We start from the raw sequence: 13,034 nt of genomic DNA, 5'->3' as shown, positions 1-13,034 counted from the left end.
GTCCCTGATGTTGCATTTCTTTTTACAGACATTATAACAGCAAAAACATACTGAAATGTTGATGTAAACAGAAAGCTGAACTTGTCGCCACACTTGTGTAGTTTAATCTCGGATTTGTATATTTTGTTTTTGGAACCTACAAATGAAATGCAATATGGAATATGCAGCTTTGGCCCCCCCATGCACCTTTTTACTGAACCTGGGCTAATACATAGGACCTCAAACAACAATGAACTTCAGCAAAATCCTTGAAAACGTCACATATCTTCACATTTGGTACATTTAGAGCATAAATTCCAAAGAAGCAAAATTGATGTACATTCCATGATGCCAATTGAAATTGAAAATATTTTGTTGTTTTTTCAGGTGCCAATGCTTGCATGTCAATGCATGTGCTCAGTGTTCGAAAGACAAACTCACACAGAACAGTCCCGTAAAACTCACAAAATTACTTTTATTAAGGGACAAGTAAAAAAAGTACATGATGTATAAAAAATACAAAAGCGCTTCATCTAAGGTGTAAGCAAAATAAATGCATAGCAAAGAATACATGCAAAATCTAGTATGGTGGATCCTAGTGATCGCTCTCAAAGCTACAGGCCTAAAAACAGAGGGAGGGAGTGGAGTACAATTCGGTTGCAATTTACCAGCAGCTCAGTCTACATTGACACACATCTAAAGGGATGACGGCAAATAAGTTAGGATACACACGAGTCAAATGACAAGGAAATAAATATTTAACACTTCATTAAGTATGGACAACCGAGTCATTTGATGTGATTCAAATCTCGTGAAAGAATTTGCGCTAATGAACCTCACGATGCGGACGCTTATGATGGAAGAAATTCATAGCAAGTATTACATTGAGAAGCAGGGATGCAACAAGAGAAAATAAATATGAAATAAATAAATAACCAAACCCCATCAGGGCCCACCCAGCCTTGTAATATATACACTACCTATGCACTGCCTCCAGACTACAATGTGAAATTTCAAAGCATTGTCTTTTTTTTCTTTTTTTCTCTTTTTTTTGAAGAACAAACATAAATGACCTGGAGCAAGCACGAATGTCCGTAGAAAACCTGCATTGCTTTTGACATTGGGGGCAAAGGAAGGGAATTTTAATGTGCTTTGGCTTCCGCTTGATGAATAAATTCATCTTACATGTTCACCTGTCACGGTATTAAGTGAACACAGATTTTTAAAAATGAAAACAATAAAAACATTTTTACGGAATCTGTCAGTTGTCATGCTGCTCAGGGGTGTCTCTAAAATTTAATAATAATAATTAAAAAAAAGATGCATTACAGTAATACACAGGCGAGCAGTGTATATTTTTCAAAAAATAAATACACCAAAAAATTCCAGCTCTCTAACAGACTTTACAAAACAGATGTTATCTGGAGGTACCAAATAAACAAACTGGCATCACAACACATTTGCAATATAGAAGAGCATAGGCATAGAAGTTCAGTTTGTGTGAAAAGCCATTTGAGCATTTGTTTGTGATCATCGATATCAAGCATAAGGTCCATGTATTTGTACATACTCACAAATGAGACAATTCAGGGCACTGGTAGAACATCTGTATCTTAATAAAAACACACAAGTACTGTATTCTATCCTTGTTCTCCATTACAAGGAAATCCAGGCTAAAAGAGTTAATAAGCAAAAGAAAAAAAAACAGTTTTTGATAAACAGTATTTTATGAAATTGTCATTGTGACTTGACAGCAGTGGTAGATGCAGTATAAGAGATATGCTACTAGTGCCGAATTGTCTTGGTAGTGAAGACAAATAATGTGCTAGTACATAGACCTTAAGATGGCTATCAAGGATACTCAATGAATGCTGGAACGGCCCTCTATAAGCTTGTATAAAGTTACTTTAATTTCATACACTGACTGGGGAATGACAGAAATGACTGATATCAATATTGCTGAATGACTATCGGTTTGATTCCCTGTTTTGCTGGCGTGCTGTGTGTTGTTTCACAAAGACAATTTATTTTTTCCACGTTTGTTTTTTTTCTTGTTTACATACAAAAATAAGCTCATAAGAGAAATGTATCTAAAATAAAAAATAATAATCAAAAAAAAGGAAAGATTTACACTTCATATAAGGCCATGCAATTTAGTCGACTCATGCATCAGATCGTGGGGGTCTTTTGAATGAGTGCGCCTTGCTGGTCATGCAAAAAATGCATGTTGCCCAGGCCACAATAAATAACCGCGACAGTCCCTTTTTTCCGCTCTTTTCACGCTTGTTCCTCGAAACCGATTCGGAATGACCACTATAAGCACGATGGGTGTGTGTGTGTGTGTGTGCAACACACACATAAGTAAGGCTTTTACTTTTGCTGTTGAAGCTGTGAATAGGCCTGCTTTCGAACTGGAACGCAATCCAGTGTTTGCACACACGTTACACTAATCCAGTCCACCAAAACCGACCCGTTCACAGGAACGGATGCCAATAAAGTTACTCGGGAGTAAGAATAAGCCACCGTTTCTTGTTGTTTTAAATCCATGAAGTCCAGTTTAAGGTCTTTATATTAGTACGGCCTGCTGTCCTCAGTAGTTACACAACTTTAGACAAACTAATAGGACATGTTACTGGTGAGGTGAAACTGTGCACCACATAACAACTGTGAGCAACAAGTGACATTAAAAAAAAAAACTTTTTAGTAAGTCAGACACGCAATTAGTGCACTAAACTGTGTTACTAATGAGGACAAAATCTACACCAGTACATGGACCTTAAACTGGATATCAAGGAAATCAAGTAAATGCTCAATGGGATGTTACCGAATTATATTGAGGAGTGGTGTGGGGGGAAATAAAAACTGTGAACTGTCACACTGTCAGTCATCATAGATTTCAGTAGATATAGAATGCAAACACTTTTTTTTTTTAAACATTTTTTGGTCTAGATTTTTCAACATGAAGTGTGTGCTCATTGTCTAAATGCACTGTAGTTGTTCATTCTTTTGAAGTTTACGTTGTTGGACGATGAACCCTAAAGTAGCACCGACATCTCGCGGAAGAAACGGGGATAACCTGCATTGCATTGTGGTGTCAAAATGTACCTGCAAACTAAGTCCAGCATGTATTGAAAGCCAAAAAAAAAACAAGATGATGGTCCATTTGTCAGGAAGATGAGACCATTAGAAGAGACATGGAGACATGAATGTTCATACGTTAACTGACTAATAAAGTGATTCCCAACCAGTATACGGTCCATGGCAGTAGGGTTGAATTAATAAGGTTAAAATCACATACAAAAATTGACGCTTGAAAGTAACTTGAATAATTCAATTATTTAGGCTTGAATATGCTAACTTTAGTATAAATTACAATTAATTCCCAACTACAGTGGTGCCTTTAATTTAAGAGACACAACCTCAGCGTTTTTCCAAATATCAGCCGCTCATTGTTCTGACTTTTATTTATAGTTTGGTGGCAGTGAATGCAACTTAACTCTGCACAACCAGCCAGTTTACATATACAGTAAATTATACTTTCCTGCTACTACAAGTATCAAACTAAAGACAGAAAAAAGAGATGTTCGCGTCGTGTACTTATAACAACCATATCACTCCGCCTCAGTTCAGTTAAATGCTGACAAACAATATAAAATACTATTAAAGGAGCTACTGTGGTGATATTACAACTTAAGCAACAGATATTTGAACACAAACTATGCTGCAACATACATAGAGTGACAACGCTACATTATTATTATTTTTTTTTAAATAAAGTACAAAATTAGAGTGTGCCATTTTCCTCAATAAAAACACAAATATATTTGTTGGGTTGAGGCTGGAATAGATTAATGGCATTTCAGTTGATTTCAACAGGGAAAGTAAGAATTTTGAGTTAAAAGCGTCGTAGTGGGACAAATTTACTTTGTATCACAAGGCACCACTGTAATTCTGAAGAAAAAGTTTCCAAAGTGAAATAAAACAAAACAAACAAAAAAAAAAAATCAAACACTCCCCATGCAGTGAAACTAAAAATAAAGATTCACTGTTTTTCTGGAATTGCAAAGGAAACTTTACTTGATTGGCCTGAAAATTCATATTATTTAATGTCAATTAATGCACTGTATCTTTGTGCAACTATCTAAGCCAGTGCCAGATAGTAATAGGCAGTACGAGATGGAAGAAGGTATATCATTAATTTGTGTCTACTTCCATGACAATTTTATTTAGTGGTGCGCTATGCAATTTTTAAGCAGTATAAACTACCGTATACGCCTCAGCTCAATAAAGGTTGGGAAACACTGGTGTAATATATCAAACAAATCTACAGTATTGTGACGGAGAAGAGAAGAAAAATTTCAGCTGCTTTAAATCACCGAAGGCGGCGCGAGACACCTTGCAAGTGCTCGAGGAGGACGACGGAAATGTGTACAGGAGACATTTGCGACTTTACCATCCTGCTTCTGATGTTGTCACCACGGCGACGCATAGCTGCGCCGCCACCGCTGTCACGGTCGTCGTCTCCTTCGACTGCTGCTCCTCCTCGGCCGGGGATGTCACCCGGCTCAGGGGCACAGCTTCCGCCCGGCCCGCCTCAACTTCCACCTCTTCCTCCACCCCATCATCATCATCCTCTTCCTCTTCTTCTTCTTCTTCCTCGTCCACCTCCTCGTGCCGCTGCTGTTGCTGCTGCTGCTTCTTGCGACAGCATGGCTTGAACAAGTGGGGGTCTATGAGAACCTCACCATAGCGACCCTTGTAGATGATTCCACAGCATACTTTTTGCCTGGGCAAAAGAGAAAAAGCGATAAATCAATGGAAATATTTCACATCATGTTCGTACCGTAATTTCATATCAACGAATTTACCGCATACATACTTACATCTGCTCAATAAAACAGAAAAACAAAAAACTGAAACCCCTGGGGCGCACACTGAGTTGACTTGCAAAGCAAACATTCACTCCATTTACTGTATTTTTACTATTTTACTGAATGGGCTAAAATGTGGAGCAGATGTTTGTCAGGAAAAGAAATATTCAAGTCGAGCAATTAAAGGGGATGAAAAACAAATGTGCAAATTTACTCATCAAGTCAAAAAAATATTTACTTGCATTCTCAAATTTTAGGAGCAAAATGCTAATCAAAGGGGCAGTGTGAAGACCTTGAAAGAACGTGTACAGATTAGAATTTATGATGAGAATTTGCAATTGAGCTTTTTTGAGGGTGTGAAGTCTCCTATTTTTAAAATCGGTGGTTAAAAATGTATGTGTACTTTACTCCATGCTTGAAAGTATTATACAATACCTCTTCCAGTAGGTGAGGTCTAGGAAGGAGAAGACAGGCGAGCGGCCAGACCCTTGGCTGAGCTCAGTGTCGGAGCCGTCGTCAGACAAGTTGCTGTAGCTGGGAGACTGAGCTGGGGAAGCGCTGGAGGTGGTACTGTGGGCGTCCGAATCTAAATTGGAGGGCATAGCAGTGGGATGGTGCAACAGCAATCAATCAAATGTTCACAGACGCTCAAATTCAGCTCATGCAGAAATAAAGCTCTTCAAATTTATAACGGAACTGTTTCTTTTGAGCTCCTTCTGCAGCCTGTTGATCTGGCTGGGTCGGGCTTTTTTGGAGATGGACTTGATCTTTTTGGGTCTTGAGGTCAACTTTAGACTGGGACCACCTCGAGCATCAACCACCTGCACAAAAAAAAAAAAAAAAAAGTAAACCAAGCCTCATTATTAAACATTTTTTCCCTCTAAAATCTATCAAAAAACTCATTTAACCTTTACCAAACAGGCATTCACTTGAATATACTGTAAATTCTGTGGAGAGCCAGACTCACATGATTCCAGTTCTTCTTGGTCCCCACCGGGAGCTTTTTCCATCGCTTCACCAGGAGAACACAAGCGTTGCAGATCTCTCCGGAACGTGTTTCACTCAATCTGTAAGGTATGTCGTTAGTGAAAAAAGTGCCATGCGGGCATCTTCTGCGGGACTTGCGCTGATCCACTCTTACCCGAAACAGCTCCTGAAGTCCTTCTCATAACGTTTGCTGTCAGTGAAACGAGAGCTGGACGACTTTGCTCGGCAGATGCAGCAGCCATCCAAACTCCTGTACATTTTTGGCTTGTGGAAGCCAAACATCTGTAAGTACAGAAAAAAAAAAAAAAAAACACAATAAAACAATCTGTCAATGATGTCGCTGAAATACATCGTTGGTGACAAAAACACACCAGATTTCTAAATTTAAAATCTCAGTGAAGAGAGTATTTCCAATTGCTGTCGCAGGGAGGAATCCTTTGCATCTTCAAAACCTTCATTTTTGTAGATAACAAAACTTCAGCAAGTTTTCTTTTGCCAATAACCTTGCATCATCAAAGATAGAATGCATATTTTGTTTGGCCAGTAATTGGCAAAAATTACTAAACCGTGACCTTTATGAGCTCAGAAAACACATTTCACTGTTTGGTTTTTAATTTACCGCTTCATTCTCTTTGATTGACTGCAAACTTAAACTGTGAGTGATAAATATCTTCAAACAAGCAGAGTCCATCTTTTAGGTGTGCATAGTAGGGCTGGGGGAAACAAAAAGCTGACAAAGTTGGGAAAGCCGACTTTAACAATAGGTCGACTAAAAATATCCAACTTGAAGCTCTGACGGAACCATGTTAGAGCCAACATTTTTTACATGGCCCTTTCTTGCAGATGCATGCAGTGTTATAATCGAGCAGGCTGCGTTTTATTTAGTTAGCCTAAATATCTTTAAAATGTGTGGGAGGAGTAAAGTAATTACCTTGAAAATGCAATGCGGCAATTAGATAGATCCCATAAAGGTCTTACTCAGCCCATTCTATTGCATGTAATGTATGTCATACTGTATGTGAATTACCTGTAATACCAAAGTGGGATGCTTAGTCACAAACAGAGCACCAAATACATATTTTTTGCATCCCTTGCTGTGACCCACATGGGCTGGTGTTGTTGCATGTGTGTGTGGGTGTGTGTGTCTGTGTGTGTGTGTGGGGGGGGGAGGGGGGGTGTAGGAAGTAGGTCAACAGTCAGACAGCGTGTCAGACAGATCATGTCACCATGCTGCGCTCACGGCATGCATGCGTTGGTTTTGGCCAGTCCAAAATATTATAAGGCACGCACGCCCAAGCTGCAGGGGAATGTTGACGTGGAGCGGAAAGTCCAACGTTGAATGATTATGAATCCAATGAGCACGCCCACTGTAGAGGGATGCCGCTATGTTGCTAGGCAAAACTGGAGTCTCCACAGCACATGGTGAGCACAACTGCGGCAAAACCTGCAAAGCCGCACCCCCCTTAGACAGAGTGTGTGTGTGTGTGTGTGTGTGTGTGTGTGTGTTTTTTTTTTTCTGCCATCAATCCTAAGGGGTCTTCTGACAGTAAGAAGCCAGAGAGATGCCACAACACACAGAGAGCATACTCGGATGTGTATATGTATACAACACCAGATAACTTTGGGAATATATGAAGAGAGGGAGAAAATACAGTCTCTTGGGGAAAAAAAAATGACATTAGATTAGACCACGCGATTTTCATGATTCACCCCTCCAAAAATTGGTCCTGTCGCTATTTTTAAAAGGATAGTGTGTAAGATTTAGACAGTGTTTCATTAGAGAGGAATAAATTGAAAGATTGTAAATTTCAAAAACTTGCAAATGAATGTGTTCTTAATAATAAGTTTTAAATATAATCATAGGGCAAGTTATCATTAAATTATATTACATGCGGGGTGGCCGTGTTTGATATAGCTGCGGACAATGGTAAATGCAGCACCTGCAGCATCTCCTGCTGCCCGTAATGAAAAACGGTCTGAATCTTGCATACTATCCCTTTAAGGAATCTTTGCTCATCTATGCCTACGATGTATAGTGATAGGCAGAGTAATTAAATGCTCTTGCTCTAGATGTCAGAAGTAATTAACCGGTGTGTTCACTTTTTGAGGCATTTTTGTTTGTTGATGTGCTACAAGATTTTGTTCCCAATTTGAATTATAAACCTTGGCTCAAGAAGCAGAACTGTCATTATTGTGATCTATAATTACTGTATATATTTATCATTATTCTTGCATATAAATAGTGTGTCAATGAAATGGTATACATTATTGTTTACCGTCATGTAACACATTGGCGAAACGAGAGCACCTAACTAAAATTGTTACAACCTCCGACACACATTGAAGGCTATTAGAAGACGTGTCTATTTGAGGTCTCGTATTTATTTTAAGCCCAGTCACCATTGCAAGTGAAAATATGCTCCAAATTGCGGCACATGGATAGATAAATAAATACATTGCTCAATAATTTATTTTTTAAAAACTTAATCATAATGGCCACAATTATACGAAACTTTAATGTAAACTACAATATCTTTTTTGTAATGCATCTGTAATACAACAATAATAGTTTTTGTCAGACACCTAATTTACAAAATAATGGGATATCTAAACTAAATACCAAGTTTACTCCAAGCAAGCTATCGTTTTTCATCAGCCTTTAAAAAATATATATTTTGTAGTTGTCAGGTGGTACGACATAATTAGAAAATAAAGCGGCATTCAATGGATTGCAAATTTGAAGAATAAAGGATGCCCCTTCCCCTTTGAAGACTTCCCCAGCTCCCTGTCTGAATAGCACAAAAGGAATACTGATGTGCAGCCCACTATTAAGTCAAATCTCATTTTGAAGGTCAAAATGTTTGTGAGGAAAGCTGCTGTAACTTGCAGTTATAAAGTAAAGGTCAAGAGCAAATGTAGTAAAACTCTGGGCAGCTGTGACCTTCACTGCTTTATTGTTCTGACAGAGCAAGTGGCGACATTGGCTTAAAGTATTCGAATAACAATCACTGATCTGCAAACAATCAAATGATAAAAAAAAAAGTTACTTTAGTCCGCTCTATTGGTAAAGACAAAACCTTTAACACCTTACCCACACAGCATTAAGAAGCTACAGCGTGCCCTTGTAATAGCACAACCAGTAGAATGCATATTAACATAACGTTAAACTAATGGCATTAATTGCCAGATATTTTTGGATGTTTTTTGACAATATGGGAAAAAGGTATCAAGTTTATTAAACAAGAGTCCATTTGCCTCAATTCAACCTTGGTGGGTTACCATGAACTTGACAAAGGTCTGTTTTTGAGTCATTCACCAATCAACACACTTTATTCAAACAACCGGGTCATTACAAAGGTTAACGATGCCTGACAACAATTCTGATTTAAAACAGGTGTGTTGGCTGAAGGAAAACAATAAAAACAGACCGGATGATGGCTCTCGAGGAACAGACTTAGCCACCCCGGTATTGAACATCAAACATGATGATGGGCACGCCTATTTTTTCAGTCTTCACATTTTGGTTTAGTACTCTTCAATTAATCATTTATGAAAAATGTTCTGTGAATATCAGTCAATTATTGCTGCGAAATATGAACCAGATGCACATTCGAAATGTAAGATTCTGCTGACTCCCACCTGGTTACGAGCGAGTTAACCTTGAGTTTAACATTAGGCTAAATCAATCCTCTTTTAGTTTAAGCAAGAAAAGTTGTCAACTATTCCAGTACATTAAGTGAAACAGCCTTAAGTTTTAATTTCTGTTTGTCTTTGCGTATTAGGACGGAGGTGGGAAATGCTTGAAATGTACAAGGATCCATAGTTTTAGATAGTGAGTGACAACTTAGAAGTTTCTCTCTTCATTTTTTTAAGAACATCAAAGGATAGCAGAAAATTTATAGTAACAAAGCCATTGATTAGGGCAATACAGAAAAGAATCTTTGCTTGAGTGACGTTTTCATTATGAAACATGATTTTATACGTGTATTTTAGAAAAGTGGGACGTTGGCATTTACGTCAAAGGGAAACAATTAAATACTATTAATAACCATATAAATGAATAAAACTAAAGACTATTATGAACTATGAGTTTTATTTAAGTTTCGATTGTGATTACGAAACAAATTAGGTGCGTAAGTCAAAGCAGCACTTTAACAAATTTACAAGGTCAAAACGTAAGTGTGCCTTCAGAGCAGCGCATCTTCGCGCATGGACGCGATCTCCGCAGCGGACGCCAGGACTGTGACGTAACTCAACATGGCAACGAACACGCACTCGCTTGAAAGGCGGCGGATGGAGCGCGTGGCGGAGGAAGATGTGATGCGAACTAATAAAAATATCCCTTCACCGCCTTCTTAAAAGTCCCGCTAATCACCATCAAACCGATCGCGACCTCTTCGTTAACGTTCTCACGACTTGTTTTCCCCGAGAGGAAAAGTGCAAGTCGTCATTTTGTTTTCCACCGCCCACTCTTTGGCCGAGGCAGCATGGCACGCCACACGACCTGCTTCATGCGCACCCATCTTTAAGCGTTGGGGGGGGGCATCGACACTGCTCGCTAGTTGTACTCGACGATGTTTGGCTTATTTAACGACGCCAAGTTGCCAAATGATCGTATAATGAACACATTTCCACTCTCGACGAAGAAGCAATAGTGTAGATTGATAGCAACTATTTGACGGCACGCACTTTGATGTTTTCCACATCAAAGCGTCGAGAAGTACGATAAGCCTCCAGTTTGAAATGGTTAAAACAGTAGCGAGAAGAAAGGGCTTTTTGTAAAGTAGCGTTTGGCGGGCACGCTCTTGTGTGCGCGTTAGCTTGTTTTGTTGACAGCCTGCTGCCGCGTGCTCCTGCACACGGGTGGGCGTGAGAGCTCGTCCAACTTGGCTGGGACACACGCCCCACTACCGCCACAATGTGCGCTTTAACGCCTCCGTAAAAACACGTTTGCAACTATTCGTCACCCTAAAACGACTTCGATCGACATTTTGGAGCGGTCCCTTATCCATTCCGCACCAACACCCTCCCCCCGTCCCCGTTGCCAGCCTGCATCGACTCACGAACAACAGCCATTGCACGCGTGCAAAATACAAAATCGCTCAGTTTCTTCTTTCTGAAAACGCGTTTTCGGCGTCTATCTACACTCCGAACGCAACTTTGAACCAATTATCAGGCAGCCACGCGTTTAACGACCGTCCAGTTGCTTGGTTGAGTTTCGTATACATTTATACGGCTTAAGAGTCCGAAGTCTCCATCCCCGCCGGCTCGCTTTACAAAAACACTTAAAAACTAACGATTGTACGAAAGGAACGCAACAAGCTGCTTACCTTGCAAAGTTGATTAAAGTTGTTCAAAAACAAGGAAGTATTCCGTACAGAGTTTGTGTTTTGAAACAGGACTACGGCGTCTCTTGTTGATGTCTGCGCCTGTGGGCCGGACTGGAGAGTTGTGAACGTTAGCGCGCATGCGCCGCCCATACACGCCTCCATTTCGGAGATCGCGGTGCAATTCTTCAATTGCCCTCATTTGCATAAAGGACGCCGTGACGTAGGCGTGCGTGTGCATTCTGCTACCCATATAAGGATGAGAACGTTGCGCGGGAACTGGGGGCTCGGCCCCCGTTGCTAGGGTACGTTGGAGAATGTCGGCAAAGGGGCGGGGTCGCCTGCCTTTTCTACACACCCGCCAGATGGCACAAGGCGGACGGCTTTACAGTTCCAAGTGCGATCGCACTAAAAGCACAGTTTAAACTAGTAGTTTGAGTCAATATATATATATATATATATATATATATATATATATATATATATATATATATATATATATATATATATATTGACTCAAACTACTATATATATATATATATATATATATATATATATATATATATATATATATATATATATATATATATATATATATATATATATATATATATATATATATATATATATATATATATATATATATATATATATATATATTCAAAGTTGTGGCACATTAATTTTCCAAACGTCCAGAGTAATCAATACCTTAGGAAAAATAAACTTCTAGGAAATGTTAAAAGACCACTGGAGAGTAAATTCCAATAGCAGATAGGGGAAATCATTTGAGATTTGAACAAACTTTGAATCCGAGGAAGTTAAACATCTCAACAGATTAAATTGTGCATAAATGGCTTTTTGGCTCGTTTTAATGTTGTTACATGTGTCTGTGTGTGTGCACGCGCGTGTGTGTGCTTTTTAAAGTCAAATTATCAAAATGGGAAGTTTCAATTGAGAGTTTATATATATATATATATATATATATATATATATATATATATATATATATATATATATAGAGAGAGAGAGAGAGAGAGAGAGAGAGAGAGAGAGAGAGAGAGAGAGAAAGAGAGAGAGAGAATAGAGAGAGAGAGAGAGAGAGAGAGAGAGAGAGATTTTTTTTTTTCGTAAATAACACATCAGTATTGCAGGACTTAGACATCTCACCAAATATGCTGCTTGTATTCATGCACAGGGAGAATGGACTTGTAATGAAACATGCAATCATCTTTTCATCTTCAGGTTTCATATTTCATTTGTCATATTTGATTTGCATTTCATTCCAAATAAGTGAGTATAGAAGTGGAAATTTGTACATCCCAGACTGATTCATCACGTACGTGACATGTCATCAATAATTGGAAAACGTTACATTGAGGAGGGATCAAAACATTAGATTCCCATTGATCTCATCATTAAATATATTATTGTACATGATTACTCAAAAGGCTCAATATTAACTCATTCTAATCAAAGTTTTATTATCAGGAGTCAAATGAATATCATTTAAAATCACTTAAGATCTTGTCTTGAGGTACTGGGCTGCCGCCGACTGGCGAAGAGTATTCATTACATGATTATGCTGCAGCACACTCCTCTCATAGCTTATACAACAGCACATTATGTTTCTAAAAATTGCCCAAAAATTACAAAAAACTGTGCAATTGGATAATTTCCCACAGTACACCTTACTATATCTCATGGAACACTACTTTGCTGCAACACAGTGGTTGAAAAACACACGATACCCTAGTTTTCATTGTTTGTTAATTTATGTAATTTGTTTGTGAAGTGCCGTTTGAGACTAAGGTCTCTGGGTCATTCGGTTGAAACGTGCTAGCTGGCTTGTCGGATTAAAATAAAGTCCATA

General features: G+C 38.7%; 1 protein-coding gene across 1 annotated transcript; it reads right to left on the bottom strand.

Annotated features, from left to right (window-relative positions):
• Positions 1 to 434: 434 nt before the first annotated feature.
• On the bottom strand, positions 435 to 11,277 carry sinhcaf (SIN3-HDAC complex associated factor). Its single transcript, XM_088417572.1, has 6 exons — positions 11,168 to 11,277; positions 5,992 to 6,119; positions 5,818 to 5,917; positions 5,548 to 5,671; positions 5,286 to 5,436; positions 435 to 4,765 (listed from the first exon to the last, which is right to left on the bottom strand). The coding sequence occupies exons 2-6, from the start codon at positions 6,117 to 6,119 to the stop codon at positions 4,429 to 4,431; spliced, it is 840 nt and encodes a 279-aa protein (XP_088273698.1). The 5' UTR covers positions 11,168 to 11,277; the 3' UTR covers positions 435 to 4,428.
• Between the last annotated feature and the right edge of the window lie 1,757 nt (positions 11,278 to 13,034).

This window comes from Hippichthys cyanospilos, chromosome 6 (genome assembly GCF_059441005.1).
Source record: "Hippichthys cyanospilos isolate Australia breed blue-spotted pipefish chromosome 6, RoL_Hcya_1.0, whole genome shotgun sequence".
Lineage (NCBI taxonomy): Eukaryota > Metazoa > Chordata > Actinopteri > Syngnathiformes > Syngnathidae > Hippichthys > Hippichthys cyanospilos.
The sequence above is the reverse complement of the archived record's forward strand: the minus strand, read 5'-3'. Positions and strand labels throughout refer to the sequence as shown.